The sequence below is a fragment of the Planococcus citri genome, chromosome 3 (genome assembly GCF_950023065.1).
Source record: "Planococcus citri chromosome 3, ihPlaCitr1.1, whole genome shotgun sequence".
Classification (NCBI taxonomy): domain Eukaryota; kingdom Metazoa; phylum Arthropoda; class Insecta; order Hemiptera; family Pseudococcidae; genus Planococcus; species Planococcus citri.
Window position 1 is genome coordinate 48,354,022 of NC_088679.1, and position 22,723 is coordinate 48,376,744.

Sequence of the window (22,723 nt, forward strand, 5' to 3'; positions counted from 1 at the left end):
ACGTGTTCGATATCCCAATACGCGTATAATACGTATAAATTATTCAAAGGATCATTTTTCCGCTTTAGTTTTCATTCATTAAGAATACCACGTGCGGTAATCAATACGTATAGTATCACATAAGAACAGGTTTAAACGCGAATAAAAATCTTTGACCGTTTCGATATTCTTGAAAATATTTTGAGAAACCGGTTCAGGCGTAGGTATAAGTACATTCGGATTCCCGAGTCCGAGCCAGATGTTAAAAATTATTTTTCTTTGGAATACTTTACATTCTTCCGAAACGGAATTACAATATTTTGTAAGAGTTGGGCTGAAATTTTCACCAATAATTTCACTTTTTAAATGCATGCGTAGTGTGAATTGATACTCGAGCATACCTTCGACATTTGATACACCGCCCGGATAGAAAATTTTACATCATATCCAGCAATCCAGCTCTTCTTCTACCTACTGTATCAAACGGGACTGTTATCAAATCAAATAAATTTTAGGATGGTAAATAAACGTTGCCTAAGTACTCGTATGTATTTACCGCGGCCATCTGTAGGTATATTTTTAGCGTATGCATTGCTCATTAACACCGTCTATCATGAGTTGCCTCTTCTTTCTGTTTGCTAACAATTTAATCGGATTAACAACATAGATTTGATGGTACCGAGTGCGTGCAATTTTATCTACGTGAGAAATATTTTCACCTATAATGAAGCATCTGCGACCTAATTACTATGTGCACTGGGTTCTCTGTTTATTAGTGCTTCTATAAATTAAATAGCTAGGTTGAAGTAGGTATAAGTAAGTGTTTGAAGTGTTTCACAGTAAACATAAACGAGACAACGAATTTTGGGTAAAAATTCAATGTGAACAAATTCAAAAAATTATGAAAAAAATAATAATAATCGAAAAACTGAAAAATCAAGTTCTAAAAGATGAATAAAGACAATATCTCATTTTTGTTCCTTTTACCGCGAAAAAACAAGAAAATTTTTCTGAAATGCCATAGAAAAAAGACCTTAAAATTTCCCACACAGGAAGAAATTTTCAAATTCTTGTTATGAACTAAATTGGAAATGTAGCAATGGCAAAAAGTTGAAAAGTTGGAACCTCTTCAAAAAGATATCAATGACACCCTTTACACATGCTAATCGAATTTCAGCCCCTTTATATTAATTTAGAATGGCAAGGGGGTGCAAGACAAAATTTAAACTAATTTTTTGTTTTCAAATAAAAAAATTTTCAATTCTGATCTCCTTTTTACTGCACGCAGAATTACGTGAAGAACATTAAGACGTTCCTCGCTTCGCTCGGATTACTCCCTCACTTCATGAAAGGGGGGCTTTGGGCTTATCCAAACGGGACCGCCTTTGCAGCCAAGATGGTTTTGCTGTTGTCGTTTCTGGATTCGTTTCAGATCACCCCTTACGAAAGAAGTATCCCAACCGACACAAAAATTTTCGAACCGAGCAAAGGAGAATCAAAAAAAATTTTAAATACACCAACAGCTAAAATTTCAGGTGCTGAAACTCTTTTTTCGATTTCTGGCCAACTTTTGAAAAATTCACATTTAGCCCATTTTTCATTTTACAAAATCAAAATTTCATCAGGTTGACATTAGAGGCTGGAATTTGGTTCGTACCCTATTTTCGACTTCTCAAGTCCATTGGTGATGGTTTCGAACTGTTTTGGAGACTTCAGCGAATTTTTGGATTCTCCTGTTTTCGAAAAAACGCTTCAAGTATAGGGCGAAAATAAAATTCAGCGCCTATAAACTTGAATTTAGTACATATTTTCAAAATCTTTTGGTGCCAATTCAAATCCAAAATTTTATCCATGCGATTAAGCATTCGTGAAAAAACAGTAGAATGACTGGGGGCTCCAATAAACGGTTCCAAAACGTTTCCAATCGACTCTGAAAATCCAAATTAGGGTAAAAATTAGATTTTACCATTTTATGTCAATCTGATCAAACTTTGTTTTTGTTGTTTTTTATTTTCATGAAAAATACTTATGGGCCAAGTATTTTTTTTAAATTCGTCAAAAATCGAAAAAATGAATTTTAGCACTCGAAATTTTCGAGGGTGATGTATTTTAAGGTCCACTTTCGATTCCTTTTGGTCCGGTTCAAAAATACTGGTTCCGGTTGGGATATTTCCCTCGTTTTGGGTTCGCTTTCATAAAGAATTTTTCAATAATTGGCAAAAATCCACTCTTTTGTTGCTGGAAAGGAATGGGAGGGGTCGAAAAAACCAAACTTCCAAAAGGCATCTACATAAAACCTGTATACCAAATTTCAGCTTTCCAGATCAATTTGAAAGAGTCAGTGCGCGACAAGTTTTTTTTTATTCCTGGTTTATGATGGTAATGATAGTATACAACATCGATTTTCGACCCTGCCTTGCTTTTTGAAAACACTAACACTACAAAATAATTTTTCCATTAGTATCAAAACTGGGCCTGGAAACGTGCTCGTATAGTTGAAATTTGACCCCCCCCCCCAACAAGACATTCTGACCATTCAACTTTTCTCCCTTTTATCTATTTTGAAAAAATTCAAACCCCTGTACGGACCCTCCATTTTTCGACGGAGTAGGTATCATTTTCTTGTTAGTTGTTGGTTACATGTGTCTCCATGCTTAAGGAAAGTGAAAAATAAATGAAATCAATGACAGGGTGCTCGAGAGATTCTTATATGTTGCAATTAGACAAATTTTTTCGAGTTTGAAGAAAACGTAGGAGGAAGGGAGATCTTCTGAAACATTATCGACGAATACTTCAGTAAAATATTTCAACAAAATTTGGCACTAATTTCTCCAAACGAAACACTTACTAAATATATATATCAACATCTCACCGAAAATTGGACCACAAGTCGAGCGAAAAATATTAATTATTATGTCAAATCCGATCAGTAACGATTATAAAATACGACAGTAGTGATTTTTCAACATTTTCACACATCAAGATTTATTATCAATCCACCAAAACATGATCTAACCGAGACTAATTATATTAGAGAAATAAAAAAGGCGCGGAAGTCTCATCACAATGAATTCAGTCAACCTCCCGTTGGCATTGATTAAATCACGAACGAAGAATATTTGCGCGATTTCAGGCTATCTAATTCGATGTGTTTAATAAACATTAAAAGGTTTATAGTTACAAACATTAATCAGCGTGAAAATCTTAATAATACCGAAAGTTTTCTAAAGACGTAAAGTTAACCATCGCTGAGGCAATAATTCCTTGTTTAGCTAAAAATATACGAGCAATTCGTCGCCACGTCAATATGTTCGTCGCCTTTTCAAAAGAAGGAGTATATAAACAGACTGATAGGTAATTCTTGCGCATTAAATGCCCGAAACCTTACAATTTAATCCACTTACGAAATAGCTATATGTAGTAGGATAGTTTCTTTTAAAGCTTTGTAAAACGTAAAAACGATATCGTAGCAAAGCCAGTGTCTATGTGTACGTAATTTAATATTCGAGGCGTCAGCATCGTCATCGTAACAACGTGCCACAGACTTTTTGTTAATTCAGTATATTGTTCGTAGTACAGAAGAAGCACGTTGTTTAAAAAATGTAATAGTTACGCGAGAATTTGCATTTGAGTAAATATTTACGAGGTCGTAATATCTCTTCGTTTACCCCGATAACGTATTTACAAGTGGTTCCAATGTATAGACCGAGTTACGCCACCGTATACTACCACATTTTACCTACCTATCTAGCATACACATAACGCTCATCTTTTAACAATACACCAGTATGTGATTGTAAAATGTAAACATTACAGAGTCGCCGCATAAATATGCCGAATCAGAGGTAACATTACAGTACAAAATACCAGTACGTAATGAAATAAAAGAAGCATGGAGCGAAGAAGAGTTGAACAGAAGGCAGGCCGAAACAATGCGCAGAATATATCAAGAAGAACGGAGAAGAAAATATTTACAAGAATTACAAGATATGTCAAATCGCAGACACACCGATAACTTATTGTACGTCACTATATCAATATTTGAAGTACATGTATGAAAAATTTTTCCCAATTGCAATGAGTAGATAGGTATTTTGAAAGATACATTTATTCAACAGGCCATCGCAAAAGTCACCAATTCCACTGAATCGTTACGACGATGTTTTGGAAGAACCAGCGCCACAAAGATCCAGAAGTCGCACACCAGAACCAAAATTAGTCGCCAGAGCTTTGTACCATTTTACTGGACAAACATCAAGGTAAAATCATTAATCATCTCGAGGCATGACATTTTTCAAAACACGCTTGTTATTTTTACACCAATATCCTTTTGGCAAGATTACCATCAAATTGACATCACTTTGATTAACGATTTTTCCGTAAAATGTACGAAATATGTATCATTCAACCTATACGTAATTAGACGACCATAATGAATGTTTTAATTGATTTTTTCTTCGTTTTACCCGAAGAAAAAAATAAAAACAAAAAACGCGTCCTAAATTGTCTTTCTGAATAATTAACTTAGCAATCATGCGACACTGTTACTGTTCTGTTTCACTATATATAGATTATTTATGTTAAAACATCATACAGCAGATGTTCGACAATGAATATAATAGCTTGAAAAATTAGAACAGAACACCATACCATATTCGATTATGCCAAATCGCAAATTTTACTATTGCTATATTTTTAATCTCTATAATTTTTTTTTTTCAGAGAATTAACTTTCAGAAAAGGAGATATCATTTTCGTCAAGAAGCAAATTGATAAGAACTGGTATGAAGGCGAGCATAACGCTATGATTGGACTGTTTCCCATTAATTATGTTGAGGTAACTAAATCAGGAATATCTACCATCGGTCATTCATCTTGAGTACCTATTTGTAAACAAAAATCGATGAAATTATTACACAGATAATTCCGTACGATGAAATACGAACGTTACCAAAAAGACCAAGTGAAGGTCAAGCCAGAGCCAAATTCAACTTCGTAGCTCAAACTAATTTAGAACTATCATTAGTAAAAGGTAGGTAAAGGTATACCAAAATAATATAATATGAAATGTACTCGATACGAGTTATTTAAAATGATATAACTTATAACGAACTTGAACGACTAACGAGCCCATCTACTTCTACAGGGGAATTAATTGTATTAACTAGGCGAGTAGATGATAACTGGTATGAAGGAAGGATCGGTAATCGAAGAGGTATATTTCCAGTTACCTATGTTCACGTCATACGAGAGCCTGGTGAGTACGAAGGTATGTGGTAGATAAACATAACGTGCTCGTCGGTACGTTTCATTTTTTAAAACAATCGTACCTGTATCTACACGTTTCAGGACTTACAGATTCTGCGGAAACCGCGCATAATAATGTTCGGAAACCAGTAGCAGCGCCAGCAGCGCATTCCCTTATAACTAACCAACAATCTTTGCCTTCTCAACACAATTACCAGCCTAATAGTTATACGACACCTATAACTTTAGTAAGTGCGTGAAAATCATATATTTCATTAGTCAAAGTCAATACACCTACTTCCTAGCTATACCATCCATTAACAATAAATGAATCTCAGCCGGAGGCTGGGCTCTTTTTGCCATAAATCCGGATCACAACTCTATCCAGCAAAAACTGGCTCCAACAATGAGCCGCCAAAAATTATCCAGTCCTGCCCCGAGTTTCGACGCTTCCGCTTTAAATGGATGCAGTCATATCTGAAATAAAAACACAGACGATATAATTTTTATAAATTTATAATTTGTTTTTTATCTAGCCTCGCACCACAACGAGGTCACAACGAGAAGTTAATACTTTACCTCTGAATGAAGCACTTCACATAGATACCAACTCAGAACCCATACCGTAAGTAAAACAATATCAAATTTTACACTGCGAATCCAATCGCCAAGAGAAACTATACGATGAGTACTTGACCCTTATTCTCAACTTTCTCAGCAGATATCGAGCTTTGTACAATTACAAACCACAAAATGAAGACGAGCTAGAGTTAAAAGAAGGCGATACAGTGTACGTAATGGAAAAATGTGATGATGGCTGGTATGTAGGATCCAGTCAAAGAACATCACATTTTGGAACTTTCCCAGGAAATTACGTTGAAAGAATCTCCTAAATTAATAAGGTACTTACACTGCTTACTGCTTACCTAGACTTGTTTCCGATGATTACCAGTATCCATTTATATTAACTCTCATAATGATTTTTTCCAATCGTGTAGAATAAACTCTGAACGTGCTTGAAAGTCATCTCCGCAAATAAAGTTACTATTAAAACAATAAGGACACAGTTGTTAACAAATTACGTTCTAATTATTAACTTACCTATGATTAATTTTGTGTTAAATAAATAAATTGTATTGCAATCTATACCGTGAAACGACTCTGAAAGATTCGTAGCATTTTTTAAAACGTTCGTAATTTTTGAGAAAAAAAATATTCATAAGATTACTTACCTGTATTTTTCATTTTTCACATGTATTTTTTCGTAAAAAATTACAATTGTATTTCTGACGACAAAACCGTGTACCGAAATGTAAACAAAGCATATTTTGACAACATATTTTTACGGATCAATTTTTCACTGATTTTACTCAACATTATGAACGAATAGAAACTCGACCTTCTGAATTCGGAATCAGAACAATGAATGGAGAAATCATACGTTAATAAAATAATACTTCTAAAGCGATATTTATAAATCTCGAATGTTATACGGTACCTTTTTTTTAGTACAAATAATTATACATTAAGCTATATTGTTAAAATGTAATACCAAAGATGTTGAAATGCATAAATTATACGTTTCTGTTTTAAATTGTTAACGTTCTGGATTTCTATTTCAATACTGCCAGAGAAGCATTCAAAATGACAAATAGATATATTGGATGTATGTAATGAGGTACCTAATAATAACATCACACACGATATCCCAGGATAACTTACGGCGCAAGATAGTACTTTTTCCGTTGAATATACTGGAGGTGCGGGATAAATTCAAACTTTTGGTCTCTAAAAGTTTAATATGGGCAATGGTATCAATAAATCATAAATGAGTAATCTATAAACCGTTTAAATGCACAAAAACAAAATGCTCTGATCAAGTAATGATTACAAATATGTACATAGTAAAGTAATGATCTAGAATCTAGATAGAAACTCACTTACAATAAATTCCATCCTTTATGAAAGAAAAGTAGATTGATTGGAATTCGGAACCGTAGTTGAAGATGCACCAATGCACCACTTCATGTTGAAAAGTTGGCATAAATTCACTTCACATTTTTCGCGACACGAAATAAATCAACTGGAATCTGATTTTTCATTCATTAACATTAATCAACACGAACACGTGCTCGGTGACTCGAATTCGATCAGCCAGCAGCCACCAACCCATCGGCCATCAACACCCCAACAACCCTCTTGTCCTTCACGAATCACGAAACGAAGACGAAACAATCAACAAGCGTTACCAACTACATGTAATATTACTCCCTTGTTACGGAGCAAGTGTTACCAATTATTGCAAAACAGCAAAAAAATTCCTCGAAAAATGATATATGTATAAAAATTGCTTCTCACAATTATGCTCAGGAGTCAGGATTGGAGTTCAGAGTTCATAAATCACAATAGGTTCTAAAAAAATTGAAAGAAATTAGAAACCCCTATAAACCGCATTCGGAAGTTCGAAACTCCCCATTGTGTTTTAAATTTCGTTTTCTACTTTGTACATAGTTGTTCTTCAAAGTTCCAACTCCCGGGCACTTGTAAAAAAACTAAAAAGTACTAAGTAATGATTGGAGATTGCAAGACCCACCGCCCACCGACATCAATGTCATCAATTCATCATAAAGGTTTTTTACTCGACTCCACGAGTTGAACTGAGTTTTTCTCCGCGTTTTCGGGTTGCTATTTTGAAGAAACACAATGTCTCTTTTTGAAGAAAGTTGATAAAATTGTATAGTAAACTTAAGGTTACGAAAAACAAGAACCTCCCATCAATCTCTCGATTTCATGAGTACAGATTTGAGCATATGCGACTGCGAGCATCAAGGTATGAAAATTTGAAAAAGCTGTAAGCTGCAGTGACACGGGTCGAGTTGAGAATGTCGGAAAGAAATTAAAGTGGTAACGGTAAGTTTTGCTTCGCATGGGGAAAAACACAAGAAAGTGCGCTTCAGGTAGGAAAAATGTGTAATTTTTATAAAAAAATATAACGACATACTTGAAAGTACAAATAACAATGGAACTCAGTTTATTACGAAGATAGAAAAAGCACGAGTATGACACGAATAGGCCCGTTTTAAATCGCTTATTTAAAAATATTTCAAATTTCAGCTTCTTTTCTTGAGTTTTGATTCAGGAGCGTGGCCCTTATTAAAACGTACATACATTTGAAAAATGAAAATAGTTTCGTCAGTTTGCAGTTCGGCTAACTTTAATTTTTTCGTGACTTTTTGTAAATTGTCCAAGATCACTTTTTCCGGAGGCGTTAAAATTTGATTTACCTGAAAATAAACAAAAGAAATTTTACTGAAAGGTCAATTCGAAGTGGTGAAGTGAAGTACACGATAAATGTGATTTTGAATCAAGTTTTACCATTTCTTCGATCTGTTCTTCACTGGCGTTTTGTTCTTTTAACGCTTCGACGTATAAATCTGATTGTTTCTTTTTTTCGATTATATGTACTTGTTTATTTTCTTCTTCTTTTCTTCTTAGAATAACGTTCTGAATGGTTTTATAACACATGCTCAGTACCATTTTCACTATCTGAAATACGTTACACAAGGTATTACTTACATGAGTTTACGTGAAAGAAATACGTAATATGAAAAACGATAAAAATAAGCTAAATGATTTGAGCTCACCACATTGAGATCAACACAAAATAGAAAAAATGGTTTATTTTGTCCACTAGATGATGTGGTGGACGGTTTTTTCAATTCTTCTATTTGAATAAAATTTTCTTCTAATAACTTGTAAACTATGCTTTTTGCTTCTTTATCAGGTAACATGGCCATCTGTTGAATTTGTTCTAATTCGCAATGTTTTTTATCTTGAATTAATCTGTGTAAGTGAAAAATGAACCCGAAATTAATCATGGAAGCATTATTTTTCAATCAGTGAAATTCGACCATGTATGTTACAGTGTTACAAACCTAAATACACGAGCAGCTTTGAAACCGAATTTTTGATCAATAATTTGACTGATGTATAGACTCGTCAGATTTGCAATGGCTTCTTTAATACAAATGACAACTCCGCCGGTATAATCTATCGGTTGTCCAACAATTCCGCTACAGTCTTCCTCTGCGCAGCAATGTAATAATGAGACTACGAATAGACAGTTAACAATAAAAACAACGTTCAATTTACGTACTCATAACTGTGATATACTGATCCATATATTTCAAAGCGTAAGCTTCATTAGTATTATTGCCAATTGATTCTTTAATTTGCATCATCGATATTGCATCAGAATTATCCCACCAAGTACTGGACTTTTGATAAGCTAATTTTAAAACATGACGAATGACAACTCCAGCATGCACGTCAAATCTTCGACTCATAGCATTAACGATGAGTTCATCCCTAAAAATGAATGATTTTAAATTTGTGTTGCGAAAGTTATTTGAAATAAAACTCATGATAGATACCTAAATTCGATGAGAAATCTATCAAAATTCACTCTCCAATAAAATTCATTTAAAGGCATTTCTGTATCTGTACCATGGTATAAGGCTGTTAATTTATCTAGCTCAACTGGAAGGACTCTTTCGTGTTCAGATAATTTAATTTTAATAGGAACAACATCTCTCGTAACTTTCTCAACAGGTACGATGAAACCGTTCTCGATCAGTTCACAAGTACTAGTTCTAATACTGCGAAGGCTGAATGACATTTTAGTATTTCCTAAAATAAAAACCATATCATAAAATCATAAACAAAAAATAAACAAAAAACGATAACCCTAGAGCCATTAGAGCGGATTTATTTACCTTGGGCTAGCGTACAAGTAACTTTCAATATGAGATTCGTTGAAGTCATTTTACCAGAACGTAATAATTCTTCTATCAACGCTTCTCCTTCTTTTCCAAATCTTTTTCTGGTTAATAAAATGAATCTGAAATGAAATCGAATCGATAAAAAAATGAGATAATCGGCGACGAATGAGATCACAAAAGAAAATTACTTCGGATATCTGAGAATCAATAAAACGTTTTCTGGCAGTAAATAGTACTCGCAAACATTTGTTTCGGATAATTTATAATCAACAAAATTGAAATGGATCATAATGCCCAAGGCTTGCTTCACCTATACCCAACAAGAATAAAAAACACGTTACATCAGCTTTACAGGAGATTCTGTCAGTAAGTAATACTTAATTAAGGAGATGAATTCGCTCACCGTGGACAGCGGTAACTTCACAGACAGCGATAATAGCTTCAGAGGTTTTCGACCCCATTTTAATTCATCTGCAACCAACGCAATGACTGGTCCAAAGTATTCGTTCAACAGTAGCGTAGTAAGTTTACACTCTTGAAAAGCCATGCTTCAATTCATAATAAATTGCTACAGTAAAGGTGATGAAGATCCGGCTTTCTACGTTGCTCAAATTGTTGGTGAAAACTAAAATCAGTAAAAAAGTAGAGAAGTATCGCAGAAAACACTAAAACAGCAAAAAGCAATAAGTGCGAGATGTTGCGTCTTCCAGCGAGCCGCGAGGTGATAACGGAACGAGTGATAAGCGAAGCTGAGGTACTGAGGTGTGAGGACGGAGACCGGGTTTGTATTTAAAATTTAAACCTTCTTCATCTTGTTTGTAGGATCGCGATCGCTGTTTAATAAAATGAACTCGTTTTTCGCTTTTTTCAAAAATATTCTTGAATCGTTCTTTTTTTGAGGATTTGAATTGAAATTTGAATGCATTTTAATTTAATTTAACTTGTATCCTCCTTATTCAAAATCAAATCAAAATTAAATTAATTTAATTTAATAATCGATCAATGAATTATTAAATTTTCTAACCGGGCTAAATTAAATGCAGGACAAATGACATTGGGTTCCGCTCATCCGCTGTTCAATTCAACAGTAAACCGTCGACCGTATATAATGGACGAATAATTCAAATCGCAGGAAATGACGGCCACATTTTGGATGCAGAATCCTGGAAACGTTCTGCACATGCGCCAAACATGATGCTTACGGCGTTGGTGGAGAGAGAGACGGTTCACTAGTTCAACCCACCCATGTTCATTGTTCAACCAGTAAACCGTCTCTCTCTCCACCAGCACCGTAAGCGTCATGTTTGACGCATGAGCAGAAGGTTTCCAGGATTCTGCATCCAAAATCTAGGCTTCACATTTTGTCATTTTTTCACCGTTGAATTATTCGTCCATTATATACGGTCGACGCAGTAAACAAAACACCTTTCTTGATTTCTGATTCCATTTCAGCGATTCAGCCAGATTGTCCAGATTACACCTTTTTCTGTAAAAAAAAAGCTGTAATTGTTTTTCATTTTATCTAAAGTTGAAGTAGATCTAGTTCAAATACATATCAGAAATGGAAATTTGAAAACTCCAAGCAGCGATATCGTTTGAACATACATTTACTCATCTCAACTTTTGCAGGTATTTACATACATATTTCAATTTGAATCAGTTTAAGAAATCCTTCTAATCATTTCAGAATCACAATTATGCTACTTCTCAAATGTGTTTCATCGACTTCCTCATACTAATCTAGTAATCTTCCTCTTGGTTATTTCTCTGATTTCATTCGAGTGCCATGCCTTTGAGAAGTTCCTGAAACCGAAATCTTTCTCAAACCTGTGCGATTAATTTTCCATATTTGTATGTTACAGGGAGAAGAAGTTTTTGTTGCGATGACTCCAAAAAATAAGCTGAATTTAATCCTGCCTCCGGGTTCAATTGATGCGCCGCCATCGACTCCTTCAGCGCCATTATCGGCTCATAGTGAATCTGCAATATCTGAGTAGGTTCTATTTTCTGTTGTATTTCTATGTGTGATTTTTCTTGAATACGAGTAATCGTATGTTATGTTATATTGACCTGCTCTTAATTTTGACGACGAAATTTTCATTTCTCTTCTATTGAACGTTTATTCCATGAGAGTTGAATCAACGCAAATAGTAAAATCAGATGATAAAATATCGTACTTCATGAGTTTATTGCGGTGTGATAATGTACTTCGTAGAAGCTCATTTTGCTGATGCCTAAAAAACTAGGAATCAGTATAAATGGCAATGGCAATGGTCCAAGTTACACTTTCGAGACACTCAACTTTTGTTTCATATAGAACGCTCTGCCTACCGATCACTTTTTAAGCGTCTTAGAGTTTTTAAGATTTCCACATCGTTTATGATTTTGGAAATGATGTTGAAGATCTCTCAGTGCAATTAATCTATTTTAAATAAGAATTCCAGTTCTTAATTTGAAGCAACGCTAGACAAGTTCAATATCACTGTCGGAAGTAAAATATTGCGTCGTTCGTCTAGAAAACATTTCCCAAAGATTTTGAGAAATTTGGTGATAATACATATAATATAATAATTGACTGTTTGATATCTTGTTTGTCTACCTCATCGTTACGGGTATACGTTTTTGAACGATTCTATTCATTTAGGTATACGTATTACACTTACACACAGATGAAACAGGCAGATCAAATAATACAAAATTTTCTACCTGTTCGGGTAGAAAACTTGAATGTTATGCGGGAGGAGTTTGATTAGACTTGATAGCTAAGAGGCCACAGAAGTTACCGTTCGATTTATCGATTGGTTCTTTGTTTATCTCGATAATTATTTAGGTAATCTGTACCTAATATCTAATTTTAGGAAAGGAAAATTGAGTATCGAAGCTCTTCAAGAGCGCCTTGAAGAACTCGGTATGGATGACACGCAACGTAAACGGATGGAATTTTTTTTGTGCCAAAAAGAGAAGATCGGAGGAGAGCTCGGCGACGACGATTTTGAAAAGCTTGGAGAGCTGGGCGCCGGAAACGGTGGAGTTGTAATGAAGGTGCGCCACAAATCGACCGGGTTAATTATGGCACGAAAGGTGAGTGCTTTACTTTTTAGTGTACTGTTCGCATGAGTTCTGTTCTTTAACTGCGCATCTTATTTCAGTTAATCCATCTTGAGGTCAAGCCTGCCATCAAAAAGCAGATCATCCGCGAATTGAAAGTTCTACATGAGTGTAATTTTGCCCACATCGTCGGATTTTACGGCGCCTTTTACAGGTAAGAATATCGATTTTTATTTTGCGTATTTGTAAAGGAAGTATCCTAATTTGTGTCTCAATTTTTACAGCGATGGTGAAATCTCCATATGCATGGAGTATATGGATGCGGGGTCTCTGGATTTAATTTTGAAAAAAGCTGGACGAATACCGGAACCTATGCTTGGAACGGTAACGTCAGCGGTAAGAAAATCTCCGATTTTATACTGTATTTTATGACCATTGTTTACGTGACTCGTTCTTTTGTCATTATAGGTTTTGAAAGGGTTGACTTACCTTCGAGAAAAGCACGCCATTATCCATCGCGACGTTAAACCGTCGAATATTCTAGTTAATAGCGGTGGTGAAATCAAAATATGTGATTTTGGTGTTTCCGGCCAGTTGATAGACTCGATGGCAAACTCGTTTGTTGGAACTCGATCATATATGTCGGTAAGAATTCTTTTTACGTGATCTACAACTTGTATACACTTACGTATGTGTCGTTTTCCAAGTGACAACACAGCTTATTTTTTTACGACTGGTGTAATCATTTCAGCCCGAACGACTTCAAGGGACGCACTATTCGGTCCAGAGCGACATCTGGTCGCTTGGATTAAGTTTAGTCGAAATGGCGGTTGGAATGTATCCAATTCCACCGCCAGATGAACACACCCTCGCGCAAATCTTTAATCCTACTGAAGCACCAGAACAAAGTAGTTGATGTTTCTGATTTCTTTCCTGTTCAGAATATGAGTGACGTTTATTGAAAATTGTATGATTTTATTTTCAGATAACAGCAACGGTCCAAGAGCTATGGCGATATTTGAACTTCTTGATTACATAGTAAATGAACCTCCACCGAAGCTTCCACCGAACGTTTTCTCCAAAGAATTCGAAAGTTTCGTCGATGCGTGTTTGAAGAAAAATCCCCAAGAAAGAGCGGATCTTAAAACGTTGATGGTATGCAATTTCAACCACAGCTGAAATATCCAATGTCTGAAGTATAATTCGTGTTTTGCTTTTTCTCTAGAACCACGAATGGATTCGTCGAGCAGAATCATGTCCTGCTGATATCGCTGGTTGGGTTTGCCGAACCATGGGTTTGACTCCGACCACTCCGACACGTACGATTCCAAATCAAGCTTCATGAGTATGTTCTCTAGTCCTCATTCAGAGGATTTCTGGTTCTACGCGATTTCATCGTAAGTAATACTAATTTCTTTCCACCAACGATGCGTGTTCTTCTTTCGATTAATAATCGCTGATTTTAAATTTTAGATGAAAACTGCTAGTTATCTTATGTACCAATTTTTCGCAAGAGTAATTAAGAGCCGCGAATTTCAACCTAATTCTATATTATATTTCGGGTTTTCATTGTATTATTTTATTTGAATGTTTTTGTGTTTGGGATGTTACATAATAGTTACCCAGTCAGTTGTGTAGAAAATGTGTACATAGTAAATTACGAATATTATTCTGAATGTCTGAGAGAATTGAATTTTCTACTCACCCGTTTAGCTGTGCACAATTTCGATACGATTTTTGGAATCTATTTTATTTGTTCACTGCCTCGAATGCAGTTTTGTTTTGCTTTGTTGAATTTAATTTGAAATATTTTCCAAAAAAAGCATTTTTCACCGAAATGAAATTCAAGAGCAGCTTTTTGTACGCATTTTTAAAATCTAAGTGTTAACGTATTTTTGTTTCTAGTTTTTATTGAAATTTTAAATGTTTTAGTTGAATATCGATGTTATGTAAAATGAGCATTTAACGCTATCTAAACGCTGTAAGATAAGTGTAAGAAAAAGCTAGACTTAATTATAAATTATTATTTATTAAAAACTACAACTTATTAGGTACTAATTTTGTTGGAACAAAATCACTCGAATGCACAGTTTTGATTATCGCACAGCAGTCTGAAATTAGCTTAAAAACCCGTATATATTTTTTCTCTGTCTTTATCATTCTGTGTTTTTCTTCCATGTATGTGTTTGTGTGTTTTTAGTTCGACGTATTCTTTTAGTATTATTCAGACTGATATTACAGTGATATGTGATTGAAGTTTTACATTTTATTTGTTTCGGTTTTTATCTATTCTATTTTCCTATATTTTATACCTATTTATTATTCGTTTCTTCTTATCTGACGACATTTTAATTACATATATGGAATTACAATTAAAAATACACGCATTTAAATGAACCGTAAAGATGATATTATTTGGAAAATTGTACTGATGAGTGATACCAATATCGAGTAGGTATAGGAAGTCGGTATTCGTGGAAGATGGGTTTTTGGTAACATATTAAAATTTTAAAAAAACGTAATGAATTTATTATTACCAAAGTGATGAGAAACAGGAAAAAAGTGTTTGTTTTGTAGTTTTTGATAACTATTCAGAAAAAAATCTCATTCGTATTAATAATTCATAAGCTTTATTCGAGTAAGGTCAGCGTAATTAACAACATATCTAATTACAGGCGCACGATGTACCAACATTAACCCGAAAATACCTCTTGAGTCTTGATTTGCGAATGTTAATTTTTATTTACTTATGTATTTCATCAAATGATGATTTTTTTTTTTGCATCGAAAAACTTCCAAACATTGGAATTTGGCGCGAGTCGTTGTACGTAAACGTAGAAAACGACGAATACGACGTGATGGTATGATTTTAAGAAAACGAAAGTACAATTTTAAGGTGTTTGAGTATCCAAGTGCTCGGTAAAAGGAAGAAAATTTCATTGACATTGATACTAGAACTTATTCGATTGTACTGCAAAGGAAATTGTTAATTTTGAGATATTTTATATTAAACGCAACGCTATGGTGTTAGGTGGGTTGACCTCCATCAGCCATTTTAACCAATTAATATTTTGAGCATTCGCAGGAAGTCCAACTTACTACACACTATGATCATTCAATGACCAAACTAATGAGAACGTTCAGGTTTTAGATTTTACTAATTTGTTAATAAAAAACTGCCTCCGTCTTCTATTAATCGTTTTTCCTGTTTATGCAGTCTATATTTGGGTCAACCGTAGTGTAAGATTTGATGATGCGAAGTACTCAGGCTGATTGAAAGTTAAGGAAACAGGTAGTCTAGGCTGTGGGGGAATTTCTGAAACCAACGTCATCTTTTTCAAGAGGGGTTATGTTGTATATGTACCTACTATTAGAAACTGTCTTAAGAATAGCGTTGAAACTGATATTGTACAAAGAATCCTAGTTTTTCTTTAAATGCTGAGAGAGCATATCCGTGTTTGATTGAATGAATTGCTGTGCTCGTTTTTTTCCTCGAAATAAACGAAATTTTCGAAGAATCCATAGCTTTAGTATACGATTAATAAGCTTGTTACTACATTTTATTGATGACGTGGAAAATTTTTCGTAACAATGGTAAGAAAAGTACGTGTCAGATTGTGCAAACTGAATATCATGTATAAAATGAACTGTGTAAGTGTGTATGGTCGATTGTTTAGTTTCTTATTACGTTGTACAGTGAAATGAAATACCTAATACTTATGTCAAATTCAAATTTGAACTACCTACCTACTTTGTGAGTAAACTCAATAGAAAACAAACGGTTTCTTTTTACCGCAATACGAAATTGCGATTAGTTAAAATATCAAGATCTACCATCCAATTTGGAAAGTAGGTATCTATACTTGTTCAAGTAATTTATCTGATACAAGAAGAATAAACTAGGTACGATTTTAATATCAAATATTTTATTGAAATAGTTGTATCAAAATGCAACTGAAAATTTGGATTACCTACCCGAGTACCTGTACCTAACTTCACCTGACTTTCATCTGCGTTGATTTCTACTGAAAGGAAATCCCCGGGTGCCTATGAAAGTAAAGTTTAATAGGAATGACATGACAGTACCCTTGTACTTTGAATATGGTAGTACGTGTCTTCTTAAGTACTAAGTAGTACCTAACTACCTATCTAATCTAGTGAATGTAATAGAGGTGGGTAGTAAGCAAACGCTCTAAGAACTCTGGGCTTCAGTTCAATACAATAACAAGAAAAAAAACACAATAATCTGTTGAAATGACTCTGTGTTCTTAGGTACTCGTATTCCACGCGCCAATGAAATTTTTTCAATTTACTTGGAAGTGCTTGAGAATACTTGTACTTATTTACAAGGAAGTGCTTACAGTACATACTTACTTTGTTTTAAATGATTAATTCCTTCCTGTATGATTCGTGTTATTTTTCTACAGCTCTATTGTATGTACTGTTGAAAAATTTGACTAAATGAATATGTTCTAGCAGAAGAAAATAAGATACCACAGAATATTTCAGATTGATATGTAAGTACCTAAAAGCGATTATATCAGTTGTTAGCCCTCATCTATGCAAATTTTCATTTTTTTTCACCCATATTACGAGCAGTTGGATGATTATATTCTGCGAACCATTGTGCTGTATAATTAAAAACCGCTACAGGGTTATTCGTGGCTTCTTTCTTATTTTCGCGAGGCCCCACACATTTAGACTGCTAAAAAATACTAACTTTATGTTGTAATCAAAAGTCCAAATTACAGAGGAATTTCAACTTATTAAGTAGTGGGCGTGAAATGAGCCAATTTCGAATACTAAGAGACAACATTGTGGATACCTAGACCTACTACAATTTTGATGAACATAATCCAATAAATTCTCCTGTGTGTAGGTATTAAGTAATAATTGTATCTACAGTGTACTTATTTGTCTGCAACATTAGCATATTGAAATGAATTTTTTTTAAATAAATTTTTTTATTTGCCTATTCTCAAAATTTTCGTACGTATGTACATACTTAAGTAGGTAAATAAATCTGTTCCCTCTTCTCGGCTTTTCGTAAACGTTATCGTATAATTTAAGCGAACCGTGAGTAGGTAATTGTAGTTAGGTATATCATTGTACATAACGTCGTGAAAAGTAAATTGTAAATTAGGTATAAATAATACCATAATGCGTCACTTGTAATGTTGATTTTATCACAACATGTGATATATTTATAATTGAAATAGAATGATCTTGTTAACGCATAGGCTAAAGTTGATGAGAATGATGGTACAGTGACTTCCTTCGAACGTAGTTGCATTTTTATTGAATGAATTCAGAGTGTAAGCGTAGGTATATTTCTTGCAATTTTTTTAGTGCAGATATAGGTAGGTAGGTACCTAGCGAACATATTGAGTTTCTTTTGCAAATTTTGAATTAATAAACTCTCCTTCAAGATAGACAACGTATTTATGGGTGACAAACGTCATGAATCAGATCGCATGAACCCCCAGCTTTAATTATTTTTAAATACATATTATGTATGTAGTTACGTGATGGTAAGGTCAAGAAAACGACTACTTATATATCTGATCAGATCTGATTGTATAGCAACTGAACAAATCAAATTGTATCTACGCAGAAGAAAGTGATCAGATCTGAGCTCTCAGACCTGTTTAAGCCTGTTTAATTAGGTCTGCAATCAGACCTATGTAGACTCGTTTGATCCAAACCATGTGTCCGATCTTATCCAAATGCATTAATTTAATTCGTGACCAGACCAAATTGAATCCAATCATTTTCCTTGCAAATCTGGAAGAAAATTCTCCTTTCCAAGGAAAGTTTTTTAGATGATTGATATGTTTTTTGTTTAAGGTAACTAGGTACCTAATGATTAAGTACCTACCTATGAAAAGAAAAGTTTGACGAAATATCAGAAAATCATTTTTGAAAATTACTCGTAGGTACCTCTATAATCGTAGCAAGTTGTTGATTTAATTTTTGAGTTCCTAAAAATCAGACATACCTATTACCTACGTACTTTAATATCTACACGAAACGCGTTCACTTCAATGCGAGTCGAAATAGTTTTTAAAAGTCTGACATATTAAAATGTCGTCATTTTTTTCAGCAGATACGTAAGTTAATGTTAAGAATTTATGGCAACTTTTTCAAGTTCTCAATAGTCAGACAGAATATTTTATTGTAAAATCAGATTTAAGCCTGGTACAAGTAGGTACTTCAAACATTGAAAATTTATTATACTTTTTTCGAGTTTGTAAATATCTGACATAGGTAATTAATATTGGAATAAGATAGAATCAGGCCTGTGGCCAGAGAAGGGCTACGGGCCACAACATAATTTTTTCTTCCATCCCCCCTCCTCACTTAATAATACTGACCACGTTCGAGATCAGAAGAGCATGCAAAAATATATCACTAGCAAAAATTTCAGTTGCTGAAGTAGATAGGTACATTTTTAGATCTTTGGTGAATTTTTGAAAATCAAATTTGGGCCAAAAATGAGAAACAAATCAAAATTTCACTAAATTCACTCAGAAAAAACTGAAATTTGGGATATGTGTACCAACCTACCCTACTTTCATCTTAACAAATCGATTGAAAGCGTGGTTTCGTCGAACCGTTTAAGCAGTTCTGGAGCCTCTAGCAGATTTATGACTTGAAATTTCCACAAAATTTCACCGAATGAAATTTTAATAGGTACCGAAATTCACGCTGCTTTCCAATTTTAGCATGCTGAGAGTGAGTCTACTAGAGCTGGTTTCAAGTCGTTTTGGGAGCCTCTTATGACTTTTTGGAAATTCATTTTTATCAGAAAACGTCATAAAATCGCGTTTGACGTAAAAAGCTGATGAACAAAAAATTTCCTATAACTTTTGCTCCTTCAATTTCTAGGGTCAGTAAACTAATTTACATAAATTCGTGGTTTAATGCGATATACCGAATGGAATGGAACATCCTGTATAGGTAATTTCTTATATTCAGAAGTTCATTGTAATATTACCGAGGATTCTTTTGTATAGTTGGCCTGATATCTAAAAATGATATAAATAGTCATTAAAGCGGTAAAACTACACACGAATAAAATACAATCCTATCTTATTCGAGTTTAGGTAATTAAGCGCTTATAATTATTTTTACTGTTAATAATTCTGTCACTTTGTTATCATTGCAAAGTAAATATGTAAATGTATTCTAGATATCACATGCCAACTTTGTTTTTAAAAGCTAATTAAGTACTTAAATTTGTCATGTACCTATCATGTAATTTCAAAAATAGCTACAGTCTATGAATAGAGATTCTGCAATGATAGGTAGGTACTTACAAAGAGGTAGTACCTAAGTACAAGCAGGTATTTAAAAATACATGTGTATGGTGTACCTTGCCTGACATCAGTATACCTTTATCTGCATTGTATGTATCTACTTACGTTTTTTGAGATTTCATTGATGGGTAATTTTATGAAAGCACTAAACATTTATTCGGATTGCACTGCCAAATCAAATTAATTTATCAACGCAGGGATTGACCTTCGACCTTTATAAGGACAGATCGAGGTAAACCGAAATCAAATAGGCAGAAATAGATCAACCAATAAATCCGGTTAATCTAGATGGAGAAAGCCAAGGATGGTAATGGTTATTGTGTAGGTATCATTGAACACAGGATTTGTGATATATGTACCTACTTATACTCAACAACCAATGCAATTTATGCAATGTTTTTCATTACCTACACCAAATGTCTGAAATCTTGGAGGTACAATTGCGACCTTACCTAGTCTGACTGAATTGAATCCAGAAAATATCGACATCTGATCTGATCTGATCAAACATGTTTAAATCACGTATAAACAGGTTGTATAACCTAGATCTAATCAGCTTTAATCAGATCTGATCACTTTCCTCGAGGTAGAAATGTTTTTATTTGATCAGATGAGTGCCGGTCAGTGGCGTAGCCAGAGCATATCTGGAGGGGGGGGGGGGTTGGTTGTTGGAGAAAGGTTCGATTTTGTTTCATGAGGAGAGAAAAAACATATGATTTTGATATGTAAAAGAACAATGTTTTTTTATAGGAGGAGATTCATTATTTATGCCTCAGAATTTCAGATTTTGAACGATTTTTTTTTTAGAAATTTCCGGTCTGGAAAAGAAAAGTAAAAAGGCCCAAACAAAGTGAGGGCAAAAGCTCTCGAAATATTCACTTCTCAAAACACGTGTTTTGAGAAGTGAAAAACATTTTTTTTTAAATGTGAGCAGTTTATTTTTGGATTTACATGCACATTTTTTTTTAGAAAGTTTGATTTTGAAAAAGAAAAACCAACCGGCTTGAGCAAAGCAAGGGCCGAAGTTTTTGAAACTTAATAATTATGATCCATGTACCTAGTAAATTATGATTTTTTGCAAGAAGTCAATTTCGTAATTTCATTCGACATTTCAAGAGTTTTTAATCGTCAAATTTTAGCAGTGACCCTGCGCCAATGAGGAGGGGTCTCGACCCCCCCCCAACCCCCCTGGCTACGCCTCTGGCCGGTCTGATCAAATTCATTCTGATTTTTGATATCATATCTAATTTTCCTGAACTAATCACTCCATCAATGAGATTCAATCTTTTTCTCCTGGGTGTTCTTATCTGAAATATTATCGCTTCAAGTTTTTTTACTGGAATCTGCAGCTTTTTCGTTTTTCAAAATTGCGAAGAAGCTAAAAAAATTTATTTAATTTTTGATTTTTTAAAAAATTGTCAGTAGGTATACCTAATAATTGTTGGAATTCTAAAATTGGCCATTGGGTCACGTGTTTGCCACACTTGAATGCGAGTTACTATGTAAGCCTTATGCTAACATAGGATCCTCAAAATAGTTTTTTGGATTGAAAATAACTGTGTGACTCATTTTATTACTTATATGAGTACCTACCTAAGTTCAAGATTCCCAAATCTTAACGCGCTAATTGAATGTACCTACTTTAATAGGAGTCATCCATTAGATACTTCCAAAAATTTCTCTTCATTTCGATTAACGTTCATCAACAAACTACAAATTATGTAGATTAGTAAGCATCCTAGGTACGTACCTATTATAGGTAAGATACATAGATACATGCGGTACTTGTGCGTCATCCATTTTAAAAATTTGCACCGCAATTAACGGTTATAAAACTTTTGAAAAAATTTGTACCATTTAAGAAGGTCATTTTAATTTATTATCTTATCTCTGATAATTTTAAAAATTGTTCATCATTGTTCACTGTACTAGGATGTGCGACAAAACAAAAGTACACGCGATAAACCTTTTCATTTATTAAAAATTCAGATGCTGCTGGTTTCTTTCGTGTCATGTTGGAAGAAAATATTAATAAAATAGGAAAAGTACTTGACAAGTTTGCTTGATGAATGTTAATATGAACAGCTTTCTATGTTATTAAACGAATTAGAGTACATGTTCTCGAACATTGGTCGTATTATTCTTTGTCGCAAAATATCAACCAACTTAATGGTGACAATTTCAGCATTCTCGAATAAGACATTTTGAATTATCAAATTAATTGCTTCCGAGGTTGAATTTGAAAAGTTTCTATCGAGATTGAAAATTATAATTTGAACGTCATTCGCCATTGTTGAATGACGATCTAGGTATATGGAATAAAATCTATGGCATTACCGAGGGATTATG

At 34.0% G+C, this 22,723-nt stretch overlaps 3 protein-coding genes and 1 long non-coding RNA gene across 13 annotated transcripts in view; 2 read left to right on the plus strand and 2 right to left on the minus strand.

Moving 5' to 3' along the window:
- The window catches only part of LOC135841682 (uncharacterized), a 73,941-nt gene extending 67,813 nt beyond the window's left edge, over positions 1-6,128 (plus strand). For 8 of the 10 annotated variants that reach the window (XM_065358790.1, XM_065358786.1, XM_065358792.1 and 5 more), the window contains 8 exons: positions 3,796-4,000; positions 4,098-4,238; positions 4,702-4,816; positions 4,900-5,011; positions 5,126-5,248; positions 5,329-5,474; positions 5,763-5,851; positions 5,945-6,128. In XM_065358790.1, coding sequence (XP_065214862.1) covers positions 3,796-4,000; positions 4,098-4,238; positions 4,702-4,816; positions 4,900-5,011; positions 5,126-5,248; positions 5,329-5,474; positions 5,763-5,851; positions 5,945-6,119 — 1,106 coding nt within the window. In that variant the 3' untranslated portion in view covers positions 6,120-6,128. The remainder of the gene's footprint in view (positions 1-3,795; positions 4,001-4,097; positions 4,239-4,701; positions 4,817-4,899; positions 5,012-5,125; positions 5,249-5,328; positions 5,475-5,762; positions 5,852-5,944) is intronic. The other 2 variants (XM_065358787.1, XM_065358789.1) reach the window with 2 other exon arrangements.
- LOC135841687 (uncharacterized) overlaps positions 1-7,521 on the minus strand; it is a 122,260-nt gene extending 114,739 nt beyond the window's left edge. Inside the window, exon 1 of the long non-coding RNA XR_010557974.1 lies at positions 7,171-7,521. This is a non-coding gene — a long non-coding RNA (uncharacterized LOC135841687). The remainder of the gene's footprint in view (positions 1-7,170) is intronic.
- A 657-nt stretch (positions 7,522-8,178) lies between these two features.
- On the minus strand, positions 8,179-10,748 carry Polr3C (RNA polymerase III subunit C). Its single transcript, XM_065358797.1, has 9 exons — positions 10,411-10,748; positions 10,196-10,317; positions 10,002-10,126; positions 9,660-9,915; positions 9,383-9,594; positions 9,162-9,312; positions 8,871-9,069; positions 8,602-8,772; positions 8,179-8,510 (listed from the first exon to the last, which is right to left on the minus strand). Exons 1-9 carry the CDS (start codon positions 10,552-10,554, stop codon positions 8,337-8,339), a joined length of 1,554 nt encoding a protein of 517 aa, XP_065214869.1. The 5' UTR covers positions 10,555-10,748; the 3' UTR covers positions 8,179-8,336.
- Positions 10,749-11,407: 659 nt separating this feature from the next.
- On the plus strand, positions 11,408-15,452 carry Dsor1 (mitogen-activated protein kinase kinase 1). Its single transcript, XM_065358798.1, has 10 exons — positions 11,408-11,636; positions 11,870-12,000; positions 12,866-13,088; positions 13,157-13,269; positions 13,340-13,451; positions 13,524-13,700; positions 13,807-13,963; positions 14,041-14,210; positions 14,281-14,452; positions 14,529-15,452. The coding sequence occupies exons 2-9, from the start codon at positions 11,891-11,893 to the stop codon at positions 14,398-14,400; spliced, it is 1,182 nt and encodes a 393-aa protein (XP_065214870.1). The 5' UTR covers positions 11,408-11,636; positions 11,870-11,890; the 3' UTR covers positions 14,401-14,452; positions 14,529-15,452.
- The last annotated feature ends 7,271 nt before the right edge of the window (positions 15,453-22,723 follow it).

Coding starts and splice junctions, on each gene's coding strand:
- Dsor1 (XM_065358798.1), top strand. CDS start 11,891: ATGACTCCAAAAAATAAGCTGAATTTAATCCTGCCTCCGGGTTCAATT. Junction 12,001..12,865: donor AGTGAATCTGCAATATCTGA/GTAGGTTCTATT, acceptor ATCTAATTTTAG/GAAAGGAAAATTGAGTATCG. Junction 13,452..13,523: donor TTGGAACGGTAACGTCAGCG/GTAAGAAAATCT, acceptor TTGTCATTATAG/GTTTTGAAAGGGTTGACTTA.
- Polr3C (XM_065358797.1), bottom strand. CDS start 10,554: ATGGCTTTTCAAGAGTGTAAACTTACTACGCTACTGTTGAACGAATAC. Junction 9,595..9,659: donor AGATTTCTCATCGAATTTAG/GTATCTATCATG, acceptor ATTCATTTTTAG/GGATGAACTCATCGTTAATG. Junction 8,511..8,601: donor AAGAACAGATCGAAGAAATG/GTAAAACTTGAT, acceptor GTTTATTTTCAG/GTAAATCAAATTTTAACGCC.